The 18,650-nt window shown below is 22.9% G+C and overlaps 3 protein-coding genes across 3 annotated transcripts; 2 read left to right on the plus strand and 1 right to left on the minus strand.

The window, feature by feature from the left end:
* Positions 1-222: 222 nt before the first annotated feature.
* Positions 223-9,311, minus strand: LOC122861083 (serine-protein kinase ATM). Its single transcript, XM_044165253.1, has 3 exons — positions 8,973-9,311; positions 8,755-8,886; positions 223-8,671 (listed from the first exon to the last, which is right to left on the minus strand). The coding sequence occupies exons 1-3, from the start codon at positions 9,042-9,044 to the stop codon at positions 263-265; spliced, it is 8,613 nt and encodes a 2,870-aa protein (XP_044021188.1). The 5' UTR covers positions 9,045-9,311; the 3' UTR covers positions 223-262.
* A 1,451-nt stretch (positions 9,312-10,762) lies between these two features.
* LOC122861084 (inositol-3-phosphate synthase 1-A) lies at positions 10,763-13,464 on the plus strand. Its single transcript, XM_044165254.1, has 3 exons — positions 10,763-11,083; positions 11,158-11,598; positions 11,669-13,464. The coding sequence occupies exons 1-3, from the start codon at positions 10,958-10,960 to the stop codon at positions 12,647-12,649; spliced, it is 1,548 nt and encodes a 515-aa protein (XP_044021189.1). The 5' UTR covers positions 10,763-10,957; the 3' UTR covers positions 12,650-13,464.
* On the plus strand, positions 13,352-17,069 carry LOC122861085 (UPF0047 protein YjbQ). Its single transcript, XM_044165255.1, has 3 exons — positions 13,352-14,467; positions 14,558-14,694; positions 14,775-17,069. Exons 1-3 carry the CDS (start codon positions 14,308-14,310, stop codon positions 14,988-14,990), a joined length of 513 nt encoding a protein of 170 aa, XP_044021190.1. The 5' UTR covers positions 13,352-14,307; the 3' UTR covers positions 14,991-17,069.
* The last annotated feature ends 1,581 nt before the right edge of the window (positions 17,070-18,650 follow it).

Raw genomic sequence — 18,650 nt, forward strand, 5'->3', positions numbered from 1 at the left:
CGCTCGTAAAAGCAGGTAAAGTATATAAAAAAAAAATTATTTTTTTTTAAAATTTGTAGCATTATTTTTCTTATTTTCATTACAATATTGACCAAAAAAAAAGTCTATAATAAATTATTATGATTAACAATAAACTGAGCAATAAACAAAACCATAAATTACTTTTTTTTTTTTACTTTTTATTTGTTATAAAAATAATAATATAGATTATTAAGGCACATGCTTCTTATAAAAGTATAAAAAAATGTATAAAATAATAAAATTATAAATGAGCTTGCCAACCACTAAAAATAACAGCTAAATTAGCAGGATTTCTTGCTTGTTGAATAAGTCTATCAACTTGTCCACTGATACTCGTTGCAATACCTTCTTCAGTACCAAGTAATTTTTGTTCCATTCTTAGTAATGATTTTTTAGCTAAATCATTTTCTTTTTTTGTATCTTCATCACTAATATCAGCAACAACATCTCTACGTTGTCCACCACCACCACCTTGCATTTGATTAGCTTTTTGTGGTGATACAGTCCATGTAAAAAGTGGATCATAAAGTAGCACTTGAAGTAATGTATTAATCATTTCTCTACGATCACGTAATACAGTCATTGTTTCTTCACATGTTCTTCTTAATACACCTTCAACACCAGATACACCCATTGCTGCTTCAATATCTCTTGTTAAACGAAATGGTACTGGTTCTGGAATTGGTAATGCTTTACCTTGTTCAAATGCAATACCAAAATCAATATGTACTATTTCAGCAGTATTTTCATCAATTAATATATTACTAACATGACGATCACCAATACCCAATATATAACCAACCATACTTGTTGTTGCAATACTTCTAACATATGCCAAACGACGCTCAAACCATGTTTCTGGTGATGGAAATTTTTCCAAAAAAAAATACTGAAATGCTGGCTTAAAATTTTTACAACAATTTTTATATACTTCTAATTTAACTGAGTTTGGCTCATTACGTGCATCACCAATTTTTTGTCTACATTCAGATGCATCCCAATCTTTTGGATTATATTTTTTATGCAAGCCAATATTATTTTTATCACCAACTAATATTGATGACAATGGTAATGTATTATCACACCATTGTAAAATACCAGATTTTTGTGACAACAACATAACTTTATATGTACGTATATGAAGTTTACGTTTATTTGTATTTTTACTTTTTTTAAATAATGTATTAATAACATTAAATGCTTGTTGCATAACAGCATCTGTTTTAATATCAGAATCAACTTTAACAACTTGATAACGTCGTACACCATCACTACCAATACATATAATTTTTTTAGGTGCATTTATACCACCAAGTGATTCAAATGTATCAATATATTTATCAACACAAATTATATTATTATAATTACCATTTGGATTAACATCAAGTGTCATTGTTGGTACCATACTATTTTCATAACTACGTATTTTATGTATTTTAAATTTCAATGGTATACGTGTTTGACTTTTTTTCGGATCAAATTGATAATATGCAAGTTCAATTAAAGCATTCATTATTTCATTGTATTCATTAATCATTAAATTTATATTTGTTTTTTTAAGATCATTTACAAGTGTTAAAGCACCACGTACACATTTATCTGGTACTTGTGATTTTTTAGCTATTGATGGATCTTGATATAATTTATCTTTATCACGATTACCAAGACATAAAAGTACTGGTAATACATGATGTGGATGTTCTAATGCACAACGTTTTAATAATGAATTAATTTTAATTGTAAAGTTGTTTGATTCTAAACTTATATGTGGTGATAGCTGTGGTAATAGTGATATAAATTTATGTGTACTTATATTATCAATATATTGATCAATTAAATTATTTAAATCTTCATTTTCATGATTTTTAATCCATAATGATATTAATCTAAATATCAAATGATTGTGTTTTTCACATTTAACAAGTGTTATTAAATAATATTCAATTGATAATTGTAAATACATTAATTGTTCTTGTTGTATTTTTTCAAATTCTGCAATGTCATTTGTTTTTTGAATTTGATTTGTACATAATGCACGTCTAATATCTTTATCTTTAATTTTATTATTAACTTGTGGATTATCAGATTCATCTCTTGCAAATAATGCTGTTTTTTGAAGACTTTTAAACATTGGAGTTTTCATAAATTCAGATATTTGTTGATAATGTGTATCGGAAAATATTGCTAATGATGCATATGTATCATATAAATTATCCCAATCATTTGAATTTTTTATTTCCATATTTTTAATAATATCCATTGATTTTTTATAATATTTATTAATAATTTCTTCATGAGTTTCGGATTTTGTTTCAGCAACCCAATCACCATATATTTTTAAACATTGTGCCTTTAAACGAATATTTATGCTTTCATTACATATTAAATTTTTCATTAAATATTTTGCAATATTTTGATCACCACGTCTCCATGATAATAATGCTTCTTGATAATTTAATTTATCTTTAATTTCACTTGATAAATTTTCTTGTCTTCCAAGTAATTCTAATGTTCTTGCAGCAATATGCAAGTATCCTTGTTTTTCACCAATTATTGATAATTCAAGATGTGTATTGAAAAATGCATCTTTAATGTCATTTGATATATCAAGTTTATTTTTAATATTATACATGACAATTCTTTGTGTTAAAATTGGTTCAATATATGTAAAATCATTGATATTACCAAGATCTTGTAAACGAAAATCATTGACAATTGTTTTCCATTCATCAACTGATGATTTACCAAATTCTTGAATTTCTTGTAACATTTTTAATTTTAATAATATTGGATAAACTGTTTGACTACATTCTAAACTTGTATTTTTCAATGAATTAATAACACTTATTCTTGCATTTGTAACAGCATCATCAAGACCAAATAAATCTTTATCATTTAAACATTTTAATGATTGATAATGATAATAATCATAATCATTATTTTTAATAGATTTATTATTATATTCATTTTGTTTAAATATACTCCAATCACTTAATCTCCATGCTGTATTATAAATATAATCATCAATATTATCATTGTCTTTTTTAACAGTTGATATAAATTTATTTAACAAATAATCAAGACCTAAATTTTGTAGTGTATTTGCCATACCACGTGAGTATGTTTGTCCACAGCTTAAATCAACATCTTGTGTTATTAAAACTTTTTCCCATTCTTTAAAATGTATATAATGTTGAATTCTTGATGATTGTTCTTTGAGATATGATGAACCACAACCGTGTATTGAATCTGGATCACCAATTTTAATAAATGCCTCACGTAATATATCTTGTAATAATTTACCTTCTTTTGGTTTTTTTTCACATAAATAATCAATTATTGATTTGGAATCATCATCATCTGGTATATATTTAATTTGATTTTTTAATATTTCAGATGATAATTCAGCATATAATACTGATGTAAAATAAGCTGAACAATATTGTGCTGCTTTTGATATATGTAAATAATTTAATAATGATTGATAATTATTACCAGATTGAATTCGTAAATAATTTACAATATTAAGCATACACTTGACTGATTCATGACTAAAATTATTATTTTTTGTTAATTGACATGTTGATAGTAACATTGTTTGTTCAGCTGTACATGTACTATTATAAAATTCTTCAAAAAATATATTTAATGATGTGCATATGTCGATTGTTAAATTATTATTCAGCTCAATTATTATAAATATTATTCTTGGTATTATTGTCTCACAAATTTCATGACTCAATTTACAAAAATCAATTAATGAATTGGAAAATAAATCTTTAAAACAATTTAATATTTGACATGTTAAATTTTTAATCCATGTGGAATATGATTCATCGTTTTCACCTTTCCAATATTCATTATTTTCATTAAATACTATTTTAAATTTATCAACAAGTATTGTAGGTTTTTTTGATTTTTTTCTATCAATTTTTAATGGTATAAATGGATGAGTATAGCTCAATAGTAATTTTATTTCTTTAACATCACCATATTTCGAAAAATTTTTTGGATGCATTTGACACAATTCATTACCCCAAAATGAATGATAAATATCATAAAGAACAATGGCACTTTTTTCACGATATTCTTGACAATTATCAACCAAATAATGCGATAATATTTTAATAATTTTTAATGTCAATGAAATTAATGTATCAAAATTTTCTTGTACATGTCCTTCTTCAGAATGTAAAATCATTGTTGTTAAATCAACTGGTCCAAGTATACCAAGACACTGTGCTGCTTCAAGTGAAATATTTAAATCACTTGATTCAGTTAATTTAATCAAGTGATAAATTAATCTATGAATTTTACTTGATATACAATCTTCAGCAAATCCACGTATGTTATCAAGATCATTGTACATAATTTTTAATTCATCTCTTCTATTTAATAATTCATTTTTCAAATGTAATATACCTTCAAGACTACAATTGACATTATTTTCATGAAATACATTTAAAAAATGTTGAATTTTATCACTTAAATTTTGATTTTTTCCCTCAATGTCTTTTAATTCATTCCATGTATTATTAATATCATCAAATATTAATTCATTTGGAAATGCATCAAGTTTACGTATTGCATCAGTTAGTAAATCTTTTGATTGGACAATTAAATAATTTAAAATTTTAATAATACCTTTAATGTTATTTTGACGTGCTATTGGAATTAAACTTGATACAATAAAATTTAAAAAATCAGATATTTCATTGTATCTCGATGGTAATGATAGTTGTAGAATTGTTAATAACAATTTACCAGATAATTCAGATATTGGTTTAATATTATCTTGTATTAAATGAATAAGTGTATAAATAATTTCACGTAATGTAAACACTGCAATATTATTAAAATAATCATTTGATATTTCGTCAATTAAAAATTGACAAAAATATGAATAATGATGAAATGATTTTAGCTTATATTCAATCATTTTTTGATTATAAATATTTTTAACAAGTGTTAAAAATACTTGCTGTATTATATTTGGTCTTTCAATAACAAGATATTCAATTAATGATTTTTTTTCAGTTGTTATTTTAGTTAAATAATGAATTGAACGTTCAATAATATCAATTTTATAATTTGGTACAATCATTTGTGGAAATGATATATTTATTGAGTATATATTTTCGAAATGTTTTTCATCATGTAAACGTTGAAATAAATCAATTAATATTTTATCAAATACATCATCAAGTAAATCACCAAATATTTTAACATTTAAAAAATCATTTGTATTATTTTTCAGCTGAATAAATAGCTCTTCAGCATATTTCATTTTTTGTTTATTGCTTTTTAATGACATTGTTGCTAGTAGCCAATTTAGAATTAAATGAAAATTATCTTCAATTACTTTTTCGAAATTTATTGATAAATTATCACAAAGTATACGAATACTTTCGAAATTTAAATCTTCCAATTGTATTAAAACAATTAAACCAGCGTATTTTAAAAAAAATTCATTTTCATTTTGGCATCTTGTTAAGTACCATGGAAATTCCTTAAAATTTAACTCTTTTTCAATCCATGATTCTAGTATATGATAGAGATTGTTTTCAACTAAATTCAACTGTTCTTCTTTATTATTAAATACAGATGATATTATATTTACAAGCATTTTTTTATTTTTTATCTTCAACTGATTCAATGTCATTAGAGTATTTAATGCTCTTGATTGAAATACACCAGATGCATTTATTATACAACCAAGCATTAAAAAAGCACATGAAGTTCTTGATATTTTTTCATCTTTAATTCTATCATCATCAATATTTTCATCAACTTCAAATATTACATCTAGTATATCTAATATTTTATTAAACAAATTTGTTTTTTCATCAATTGTTATTGTATCTGATGAAAATAAATAATGTAACAATGGCAAAGTTTCAATTCTCACAATATTTAATTGACTTGTTAAATAATTTTTCATTAAATTTAATACAATGTATTTTAAAGTTGATGAAGAATATATTTTCATTGTTTTATATATTGTTTTTATAAATGTTATTTGTGTTTTTGTTCCAAGATCATTACGTGTTATAATATTATCAATTTCGTTGAAAATATTTAAAAAGTTATCATCATTATTTTTAGCTGTATTTTTATTTATTTTATCAATGAATGTTGGTAATATTTTTAGTATACCTTCAATTGCAAATACATCATCTTTCCATTGTTTAAATAATTCATTAATGAATATTTCAATTTCTGTGTAAATATTTTCTGGTAAAAATGTATTTTTACATTTCATTATTTCTTTTAATAGACCAAGTGCATTCCATAAATTACCAAATTTATTTGGCTTATAAACTCCAATAATCAATAAATTATTTAAAATTTTAATTTGTCTTGTTGTTATGATATTACTCGTTTCAAAAGTACAAATTTTAATCAACAATTGATGAATTTGTATTGTTATTATTGTATTTTCTGATATTTCTTTTGGATAAATACGAGATTTTTTATCTTTCGATGAACAACAAGCATGCAATTCATAAATATTATCATAAAATTTCATTCCAATATATTGAAATTCACTTGATTCATCAGCTATTTGAAGTCCAGCTGTTAACATTGAAAATAATATTCTCAATATTTCCCCTGGTAATGATGACAATAATTTATCACCAATCAATTCATGATAATTATTATCATAAAGTATAATTAATGATTTTAAAATATTTATAATATTTGAATTTGAACCGTCAAATGAATTTTCATTCAATATTAATTGCCAAAAATTATTAAATGCAACGTCAAATGAATTTATTAATTTTTCAATTTTATCATTAGCACTTTCAATATTTAATTCAATTAAATTTGATGTAAATTTTGCAAATATTGTTAGCTTATATATTGCCAATACTTTATCATCAATTGGATTATTTTTAAAATCAATTAATTTATGTAAAATATCAATAACATAATCCAAATTTTCATCTGTTAATGTTGATAATGATTTTTTATCTTCATCATTAACGGTATTTGTATTTTTTATAAATAAATTTGATGAAAAACATTGTGATAATGCACATTTTTCAATAACACAAACACTTTTTATTTCATTGTCATTTAAATGTGAAAATTCATGATGTTTTTCATACAGTTTATCATCATTTTTATCACTTTTTTTTGTATAAATTTTATGTATCAAACCAATGACAATATCACATATATTATTTATTGTTTGTTTATCAATAATTTCTTTATTACTACCATGTAATATCCATTTTAATATACGTTTTTTATCTGATTCATCAGAGTGATTACTTGTCTCAATATTTTCTGTTATTGTAAAATTTTCAACGAGTATCAATAACGTACGAATACTTGATGGTAACCATCTAATTGAATTTGTAAAATATAAATTAACAAATGCATTTAAATTTTGTACACCTTTAAATTCAATTAAATATTGTAATAATTTATGTGCTTCAATTTCATTTTGATTCATACCAAGTATTTTTAATAGCACATCCCATATTTTATTCCAATATTGACAATTAACTGTGTAATTAATTGATTTATTAAAATATTTATTTTCAATGTTAATGATTATTGAAGAAAGCTGACAAAGACTATTAATCATATCTTCATTTTTAATTGATTCAATAAACATTTCATATATTATTTTTAATAAATTTGGCAGATAATTATCTTTTAACACATGTGGATATTTAACAAACATTGATGTTAATATTTGTACAATTGGTAAACGATATTTAATATCATATTCATAATTTAATAAATCAATTGGTGTTTGAAAATTTAATGATACTCTACGTCTTTTAGCTTTTTGTGACATATCAATATCATTATCAATTTGTGAATCATTATTTATTAATTGTTCAGATAATATTTGTTTAAATATTTCAACACCAAGTGATATAAAACTTGATGATAATAATGAATTTTTTTTTTCTTTTAATATAAAATTACGTATTGTAAATATTATTTTTTTCCAATTATCAATATCATCAGTATAAAAAAATTTATCATCTACTTGTGCACCATTTGGATGATGTAAAATAACAAAATAAAGTAATAGTTTTGTTTTTGATTTTGAGTTATTTGATGATGTTATTAATGACGTTGGAAATGTTTCACTAAATTTACAAAGTGATTGACGACATTCAGTACTTATTTCTTGAAATACAACAACAGCCAATTCATATGCATTGTCTTCAAGTATTTTTGGATAACGTTCAGCTTCATTAAATACAATTTTTAAAAATGGCAATATATTATTAACATGAGCAACAAGATTTGTTTGACGACAACCATATTGTATAATTTTACGTAATACTGATAGTATCATTGGTTTATCTGTTAAATCTTTTTTAATATATAAATTTTTATATATTTTTATGAGCTCTTGCCAGTGTTCTAGGCTCAAATTATTTCTATAAAGACGATTTGCCAATACTGTATTTACAAGTATATCCATATAAAGTGGATAACATAAATCATAAATATCATCACTTAATACTTGAATTATAAATGTCATTAAATCTTCTATTTTAAGATAAACAATTTTTTGGGTACTTGCTAATTTAACTGTTTCACTGATGAACCAACTTAGTTCACCATGAAGTTCCATTGCTATTTTTTTACTTCTTGATGCTGGCTGGCATATATCCTGTCAACAAAAATAAACACCAAAAATTGTATTGCCAATGATAGAAATATAGGAGGTATAATTATTTAATTTTTACTACATACATCAATGAGAATTGTGTGACAATAACTAAGCATTTTATTCCAAGTAATGTCATTTCGATTTTCTGAATTTTTTGTTATTTCATCAACAACAGATTTATTGTCAAATATTCCTCGTAATTCTTGGACTCCTTCCTACATAAAAAAATTAATTAAATATTAGTTTTTATTTATTATTATTAATTAAGATTTATGATTGATAATTTTCAAGGTTATTTTACTTTTTTTTCTGTTATTTTTGTAGATTTAGCTTTGTTTAGACAAAATAATATATGTTGAGAATGATTCGTCATTGTTGTTGTTTTTTATTATTAATAAATTGTCAGTTTTTTTTTTAGTTTTTAAAATTATTTATGAGACACAAAGGAATGTTATTGTTTGTACACCGGTATCACAAAAAATTGGCAATTATTGTCAACATTATTATTCAACACTTGATGAACATTGTCAAAAATACATTGACAATGATGACATTATAAATTTTCAAATAAAACAATTGTTTTTAAACAAATATTTTCTTGTAATATTGTAATCATCACGTTTGATAATAAAAATTAGACAGAGGCACAACAAAAAAGAAAAAAAAAAAAAATTACAATTTTTTTTTTTTGTCTTCTGCGCATATGTTGATTGATCACGTGGTGTTTTTTTTTTTTTTTTTTTTAAAAATGGACAAAAACAAAACAAGATTTAAACGTGCGAAAAAAAATTATGAAAAAATTAATTTTTAATTATAGATTTTATTATAAATATTGTTATTAATATTCAAACTTACTTTTAATAATAATAATAATAATTTATTAATATTAAAATAAAATCAATTGATAATCGTGTCATTAATTATTGATTAATTTAAAAATTTAAAAACCATTTAAAATAATTTTTTTCTTTTTTCATTAAATTTATTTTAAACAATTTAAAAAAATAAATTAGACCTTGAAATCATTTTTTTTTTTTTAAATAATGAGGTCAATCTTGATAAGTATATTTAAACAAATTGTTTGTTTTTAAAAATCCATATTTAAACTTAATTTAAATTGTACAAATAATTTAATCTTTTGAGAGTCAATAATTTTGGCTTCATGCAAAATGACGTCAAATATATTATTCTTGAAAAGTATTTAAAGACAAGGCGATTTTTTGTTCCATCATTATCTGTCTGTATCTTACAAAAATTGTATTTAATACGTACAAATTTGATATGAACAAATTTCTTTTATCACTGTGCATATTTTTAGTAATCATTGTTGTCTCATTTGGACAAAAATTGTGTAAAGTTAATGGTGAAGCAGTAAGTAATTATTTTCATTAATAATTATATAGTATTATTAATCATTTTCCTTTTTTTCTAAATTTTTTATGGATATTTAACTGTTTTATATTTTTATCTTTAGTGTGACAATGAGTCTTCGTGCTGTTCTACCTTTGATTGTCGTGAAGATACCTCAAATCCTTCATCAAAAACTTGTCAAGTTAAATTTCTAAGTGACTGGGGTTAAATATAAAAATAATATAAAAATGTAATTTATATGTACTTGATAGTGTAAAATAAAAAAATTATTCAATATTAAATTTAACAATAAGACTATTTTTAAATTAATCAGAAAAGCTTTTTTTTTTTAAAGATCATTATATAAAAATGAAAAAAAAGTCATTGAACTTTTATGAATATTATTAAATCCATTTTTAAATAAGACCTGTGTGCATACTTTTTTAATTTATAAATTTATATTTACTTTAATAAATTTATCTTTCATAAAAAATGACTAACTAAATCATATGTAAAACATTATATTTAAAAATCAACAATCAAATATCTAAAATGATATTTTTTAAAAAGTTAAAATTATTATAATTATTTCTTTTTTTTTATCAGTGATAGACAAACTTGGAAATAAATAAAAAAATTTATTCTAATACAGCGCATGCTTAACGCACACATGTAGAAAAAAAAAATAATAAATATAAAAAACTATGATGATAAATCTAATGCGTACATATATGTGTTTCCTTCCCCTTTTCTGCCAACAAGACATTTTTTTTGTGTTTAATGTGCTTCACTCGAGTCAGGACAAGCCACGAAATAAATTTTATTCCATTGTATTCAATCCACGTCATTGATTTTGACTGTATCGATTGGCATCAGCTTGTCCTTTCAACAATTCAATTAAAATTAATAATTTGATACATATAATTATTAAAAATAATGACGACTAAAAAAGTTTTTGTTAAATCACCAAAATTAAAATATCATGATGAATATATTGAAGCTGAGTACGAGTATCAAACAAGTAAAGTTGATCCAATTGTTGATGGAGCATCTGAAATAATAGTAAGTTGAATACATTATAAACTATATTATTATTAAAGCTAAATGTAAATAATATATTTATTTTTAAATTAAAGGTAACACCAGAATCAAAAACTCTGTTAATTCGTACAGAAGTAAAAGTACCAAAAGTTGGTTTGATGCTTGTTGGATGGGGTGGTAATAATGGAACAACAATAACAGCAGCATTATTAGCAAATAAAATGAAATTATCATGGGAAACAAAAAATGGAATTAAAAAATCAAATTGGTATGGTTCATTGACACAATCATCAACTGTTTGGCTTGGTATAAATAAAGGTCATGAAATTTATGCTCCAATGTCATCATTATTACCAATGCTTAATCCAGATGATATTATTATTGATGGTTGGGATATATCAAGTTTAAATCTTTCTGATGCTATGAAAAGAGCAATGGTATTGGATATTAATTTACAAAAACAATTAACAACACATATGGAAAAATTAAAACCAAGAAAAAGTATTTATTATCCAGATTTTATTGCTGCAAATCAGGTAAATAAAATATAAATAATATTAATTACTTTTCTTATTTTTCATAATTTTATTTTTTTTTATTTTCAAGGAAACAAGAGCTGATAATTGTTTATCAGGAACAAAGCTGGAACAGCTAAATGCAATTAGAAATGACATATCATCATTTAAAAAAGAAAATAATTTGGATAAAGTAATAATACTTTGGACAGCAAATACTGAAAGATTCAGTGAAATAATACCAGGTGTTAATGATACAGCTGATAATTTATTAAAATCAATAGCTGATAATCATTCAGAAATAAGTCCAAGTACAATATTTTCAGTAGCATCATCACTAGAAGGTTGTACATATATTAATGGTTCACCACAAAATACATTTGTACCAGGTGCATTAGAAATTGCTGATAATAATGGAACATATATTGCTGGTGATGATTTTAAATCTGGTCAAACAAAATTAAAATCAGTACTTGTTGATTTTTTAATATCAGCTGGTATTAAACCAGTATCAATTGTTAGTTATAATCATCTTGGTAATAATGATGGTTATAATTTATCAGCACCAGAACAATTTAAATCAAAAGAAATATCAAAAAGTAATGTTGTTGATGATATGGTTGATTCAAATAATATTCTATATGATGATAATAAAAAACCAGATCATTGTGTTGTTATAAAATATGTGCCATATGTTGGTGATAGTAAAAGAGCCATGGATGAATATACATCTGAATTAATGCTTGGTGGTCATAATACAATTGTTGTTCATAATACATGTGAAGATTCATTATTAGCATCACCAATAATATTAGATTTAGTTATATTGGCTGAATTATCATCAAGAATAACAATTAAAGCTAAAGAAAATAAAGATGGAAAATTTGAAAATTTTCATACTGTATTATCTTTACTATCATATCTTTGTAAAGCACCACTTGTACCATCTGGTGCACCAGTTGTTAATGCACTATCACGTCAACGTTCAGCTATTGAAAATATTCTTCGAGCTTGTATTGCTCTACCACCAATTAACAATATGCTTCTTGAGCATAGAATTAACATTTCATAAACATCATACAATAAATTTTGATAGGTATATATTTTTTTTGCATTTTATATATATATTTTTACACAAAATATTATATTAAATCCATGATGACAATGTGCCAACAAATAAAAAAATATATATTTCTTAAATGTTGAAAATGTTAAATGTATAATTCAGTATTGTAATTTTTTTTTTTTTTTTTTCCACAGCATATAATCCATACTACAAAATGAAAAATTATATTATTATTTATATAAATATATTTTTCATTTTACAAAATTAATATATGTTGTGATTTTTTTGTGAATTTGATATTAATAAATATATTGAGTACTTAAATAAATTACAAGAATTTTCAATTTTCTACTTATTAAAACAACCCCTTGAACAACCAATGATCCATCACTATCAGTATCACGTGATAAAAAAAAATATATTAAAAAAAATGGCGTTGTTATCATTGAAAATAAAAGAAAATTGATAATATCCATGAAAAATTTCAATCTTAAAAGTCAATTAATTAACGATTAAAATAAAATCAAGAAAAAAGTTCAATAAAAAAATAATTCTCGTGAAAATTAGGCCAAGATGTTATTATTATTTTTATTTCTTATCTTGATGCACCACCTTGATGCATCCGTGTTGGTGTGTGTGTGTGTTTGACACATATTGGGGGTGCACCATGTCGTTCTATTATTGTGTAAGTAAATATACATATGCACTCGTGTATTTTTCTATGTACCAGTGCCGGGGGTTCAAAGTCGTCGTCTGATGCTTCGTATATTGTGAAAAAAAAAAAAGAAATAAAAAATAAAAAAAAATATCTTATTGCACTTGGACTCGACAGTGCGACAATCACAGCATCATTTAATAATAATTATAAATAAAATTTAATATACCATTGATATATTAATTAAAAAAAAAAATTAAATATTATTTTTAACAATTAATTAATAATAATTAATAACAAATGTGTGATGTTTTTTAATAGTATTAAAAATTTGAGATATCTTTATTGGTGTGTTGGCCTCCAAGTGTAGTCAATCGTTATATTTTCTAACCTTTTTTGTCACTATCATCATCATCATCATTATCTTCTGTCATAATAGCTAATAATTATTATATTAAATAATACAAGGTTATATTTAATCAAAATAATAAATAGAACAACTACAATTGTTATTAATTTTTTGTTTAAAAATAGTTAAAAGTTGTTGTTGGTGAAAAATTAAGTGACATTTGTTTGTTTTTGATTAATGAGATAATGTCAAAATCATGATATTAAAGTGCATAAAGTCGTAGCAGGTTGTCCTGTGGATTTTCACGAGGATAACATATTTTTTATTTTCCTCATTGTATGGGGATCGACATCGACGAGGAAGGTGCCCGGTGACGCCCAATGGAGCATCCTCAATATCTTAACCATATTTTCAAATAACTCCAAATTTTTACATTAATTTAGCTGTTTTTTTTCTATATAATTTAGAATATTATTTGTTGTTTTTTTTTTTTTTTTGTTTTGTTTTCTTTCTTTTTTGTTTGTTTGTTTGTTTTTTTTTAAATATATTATTTAGTGGTTTTTTTGAATAATAAATAAACAAAGACACTTGTGTTGTTTATTTAAAAAAGTGTAAATAATATTATTTTTATTTATTTGTGTTGTTTGTGTTGATGTTATCATGGCATCTTCGAATATTGGAATACAAATTGGCAATGCCTGGTTTCAAAGAAAAATTAATCTTCGACCACAACATCGAGGTGTACATCTTGTAACTGAAGAAATTCTAAGACAAATACCAGAACTTTGTCAATTTTCAGTTGGTCTTTGTCATGTACAAAGTAAGTTGTTTAATTTTTATTTATTAAATAAACATGTGTTTGTTGTTTGGATGATAAAAAATGTTTTATAATAAATAAATTATACTTTAGTACTTCATACATCAGCGAGTCTAGCTTTGAATGAAAGCTGGGATCCAGATGTTAGAGATGATATGGAAATGATGTTGAATAAAATAATACCTGAAGAAATGCCATATAGACACAGTTGTGAAGGTCCAGATGATATGGTAATATATATTTCTAACATGATAATTGTTATTAAACACCAGTCAAGTTAATAAGATAATTTTTTTTAATTTAATTTTAGCCAGCACATGTTAAAGCTTGTTTTCTTGGTTCTTCCTTGAGTATTCCAATAACAGATGGTAAATTAGCACTAGGTACATGGCAAGGTGTTTGGTTTTGTGAGCATAGAAATAATGCTGGAAGTCGCAAACTTGTGATAACACTTACTGGATGTTTAAGAGATTCAACACGTAGTCCTCTAAGTCCTGTCAGTCCAATAGCATCAACAAGCAGCTAGGAATACTCACACCCCCAACAACGTAATAAACGTTATTTATCTGTAAATCCAATAAGCAAGACAAGCTAACAGCCACATAAATTATACATATATATTATTAAATATATATATATTTATTTATTAAATAATTTCATTCCATGGAAAAAGTAATTGAATATGATATTTATTTTTTATTTATTTCGAAAAATAATTACAAAAAAAAATAAAGATATAAATAGTGAGATATATTTAAATGCAAATATGAAAAAATTAAAATTCAGCAATGTTAAATTAGCTGCTAAATTTATTAATAATAAATCATAAGAAAAATAATAATCGAATTATTTTCGAATAAATTTGTAGAGAAATCATTTTCATGATTTCTCGATAGACATATCTATTTTTTTACTTTTTCGTCTGATTTTTAATTTAATAATTATTTATTTGTTTAATTAATAATAAATAGGTTTTTTTTATTTTTTCAAAATTATATATTACATATATAAAATTAAATTTTCACACTTTTTTCTCTTGACTCTTGATATAAATTAATAATAAAATTTGCATTTTGAAAATTTAAAAAATAAACTACGGCATTCCGGTATTATTATGCGTCCAAAACACCGAATTTAATTAATATTAAATAAATAATTTTATTTGAGATACATTTTTTATATGATATAAAAAAAAAAAGGAAAAAAATAAATTAAGTAAAATCTATTGAGTAAAACACTTGAATATATAATTAATTTAAATTTTAAAATTTTAGTTATTTTAATTTTTTAATTTTCATATGGAATAATACAGGCGAAAAATGTTAAACAGTTGCACAAAAATGTAACTCACTGCTTGTTGTAGGCTAGTAATTTGACGATAAAAAATAAATCAATAATAAAAAAACAATTTTTAAATAAGAAAAAAAAATACCATCATTTAAAAACATGACGTTTCTATTGATTTTTGGGGGTGTAAATAAAGATATTGTTAACTTTAAATTTTTTGCTGTGGTAATAAAATGTTCAAGGGTCCACTCGAGTCACAAAAAAAAAAAATAAAATAAATATTACATAAGACAAAAAAAAATCACAATATTATGAAAGAAATAATTTTTCGACTTTGTAATTAAAGAAAAAGAAAATCATCAAGCTAAATTTCGATGATATTAAATTGACAAATAAAATAAATCTAATGAATTTTTTGTTTTTTAATTTCTAAATTTGATAAACAAACTTGAAAATTATTTTTTTCAATAAAAATTGATCAAGTGACAGAGATATAATGACAAGAAAAATCATGTGTATTTAAACTTCCTCATGTTGTCATTGATAAAAACATCTGTGTTTGTTAAATAATGACAACATTTTTAAATGCTCAAATGACTGTTCAAATTTGCCCTGTTCAAATGTAAGACCCAGCAAACTAACTCAAGCAAAGAATTGATAAAAAAAGAATAAATAAATAAATAATAAAACAAAATGAAATAATAATTATTCTGATAAATAAATAAATAATAAATGACTTTAGGTAAAATAAATAAAATAAATCCACAAGTTGCAGTAAATTAATCTAAGCTTTGACATGAGCTTTAAATCTTATCTAACTTACATATTTTAAAACGAGCAGTCGGTGTTAGCTATTTACGATATTCCTTACATTAAATTAAATTAATCGTCCACTACAATATTCGAAATTAAAAAAGAAATATATTAAAAGCTTTGAAAATTTAAATATGCTGAGAAAAAAAAATAATAAACCAAATATTTATATTATATAATAAAATAATAATTAAAAAAAAAAAAACAAAAACAACTTCATATGTTTAATATTAAAAAATGCGCTCAAATTACGATACAGCTGAAGAAAAATTTATAAAAAATAAAAAAATGTGAATTAAATAAATACGCAGTGCAAGGATTTTTATGGTGCAAATAATAAAATCCTTCTTGTCCAATGACTTATGAAACATAAACTAAAAACTATTTAAAAAAAAAAGCTCGCCGGCACTTTGTTACACACAATACTGACTGTTTCAAAATGAAAAAAAAAAAAGCTAATAATTAAATAGATAAACAGAAATAAACATGGATTTAAATAATAATTGAAAAAAAAAATGCACAAAGGCAATCGTGTCATATGCCCACTAATAATAAATTACTTAATTAAAAATTTAAGCAACCATCGAATTCAGATTATTATGAATTGTTATATTCATATAAAAAAAAAAATATTATTATTATTATTATGATAAATAAAATATTAATTTTATTATAAAAAAAAAAAAAAAGTGTGTGATTGAAATAGTGTGAGAAAGATAAGTGAAATATTGAAAAAAAAATTCTTTTTTTTTGTCATTAAATAAAAAATAATAATAACAAAAAGAAAAAACAATTGTATATTTTAATTTTCATATTTAAAATATATAAAAATCATTAAAATATTAATTTATTTGCTTTATTACACTTGAAATATTTTATTTTTAATTTTTAAAAATTTTTAAAAATTAAAAAAAATTTAATTTACAATTTATTCAATCAATTTAAATTAATCAAGCCATAATTGCGTACAAATAATGTTAAATCACATAATTTTTATCAAAGATAAATGAATAAAAAATAAAAATAAGCAAAAACATTTTTTGTATGCTGGCTTTAGTCGTGCCTCCCAAAAAACATTATGTAAAAAAAAAAAAAACTTCATGAGGATTATATTTTTTCTGCATAAGAGTGTTAGAAAAATGAGGAAAAAAAAATTAATAATAAAATAAAATGTAACTCGTTATTTAAGCATTGTATAAATGTGCAACTTCCACCACACGAGTCTTCAAATCTTTTACATTTTTAATTATCCATGTGTGTCCATAATACAAAAAAAAAAATAAAAAATAATGTCATTTTTTCCTAGGCATTTAGTAAATTGTAAAAATAAAATTAACACGAGAATAATATTTAAAAACAATTTCACAAATAATATCAAATTAATCATGCTTATTTAAAATATATTTTTTTTATTTTTTTGCACAATTTTTCTGTCACGTTTTATAAATTCAAGCATTATTTTAATTAACCAGATAATATTGGATACAAATTGGATTAAAAAATAGATAATGAATTATTGAAAAAATAAAAAAAAATAAAAAATTTTAATACAATCAGGAGATGGAAATGGCCAAGAGTGATCTAAAAAAAAATAAAAAGCCAAGAATAATTTAATTACCAACTTAACTGTAGCAAGAAGTATCAACTTCGAACCAAAAAAAAAATGAAATGAAATTATAATCGGGTGTTTTTTCCCTACTCCCGAGATACTTATATACAAATGAGATAAAAAAAATATGAAATAATAATTATTAAAAAATAAAACTGCCTTTCACTCAAAAAAACCATCCATCGCCTTTGAATTTATTAATTTATAAGTATGCACATGAAATTTTATAACATACTTAACACTGTCAACTTTGTCTAATATTTAAGCATAATTTGAAAATTTTAATTAATTGAATTTTAATTATTGCCAGTGGCAAATTATAATGAAATTTCATTGCTCGCTTTTATTCTAAAAACCATTTGAATTTATAAAAAAAAAAATAAGCACAATGCGTTTGCATTTTTTCTCATAGTTGTGCAAATAATTTTGAAGATGAAATAATAATTGATTTTAATAATATCAGTGTCATTGTCAATC

The sequence above is a fragment of the Aphidius gifuensis genome, linkage group LG1 (assembly GCF_014905175.1).
Source record: "Aphidius gifuensis isolate YNYX2018 linkage group LG1, ASM1490517v1, whole genome shotgun sequence".
NCBI lineage: Eukaryota > Metazoa > Arthropoda > Insecta > Hymenoptera > Braconidae > Aphidius > Aphidius gifuensis.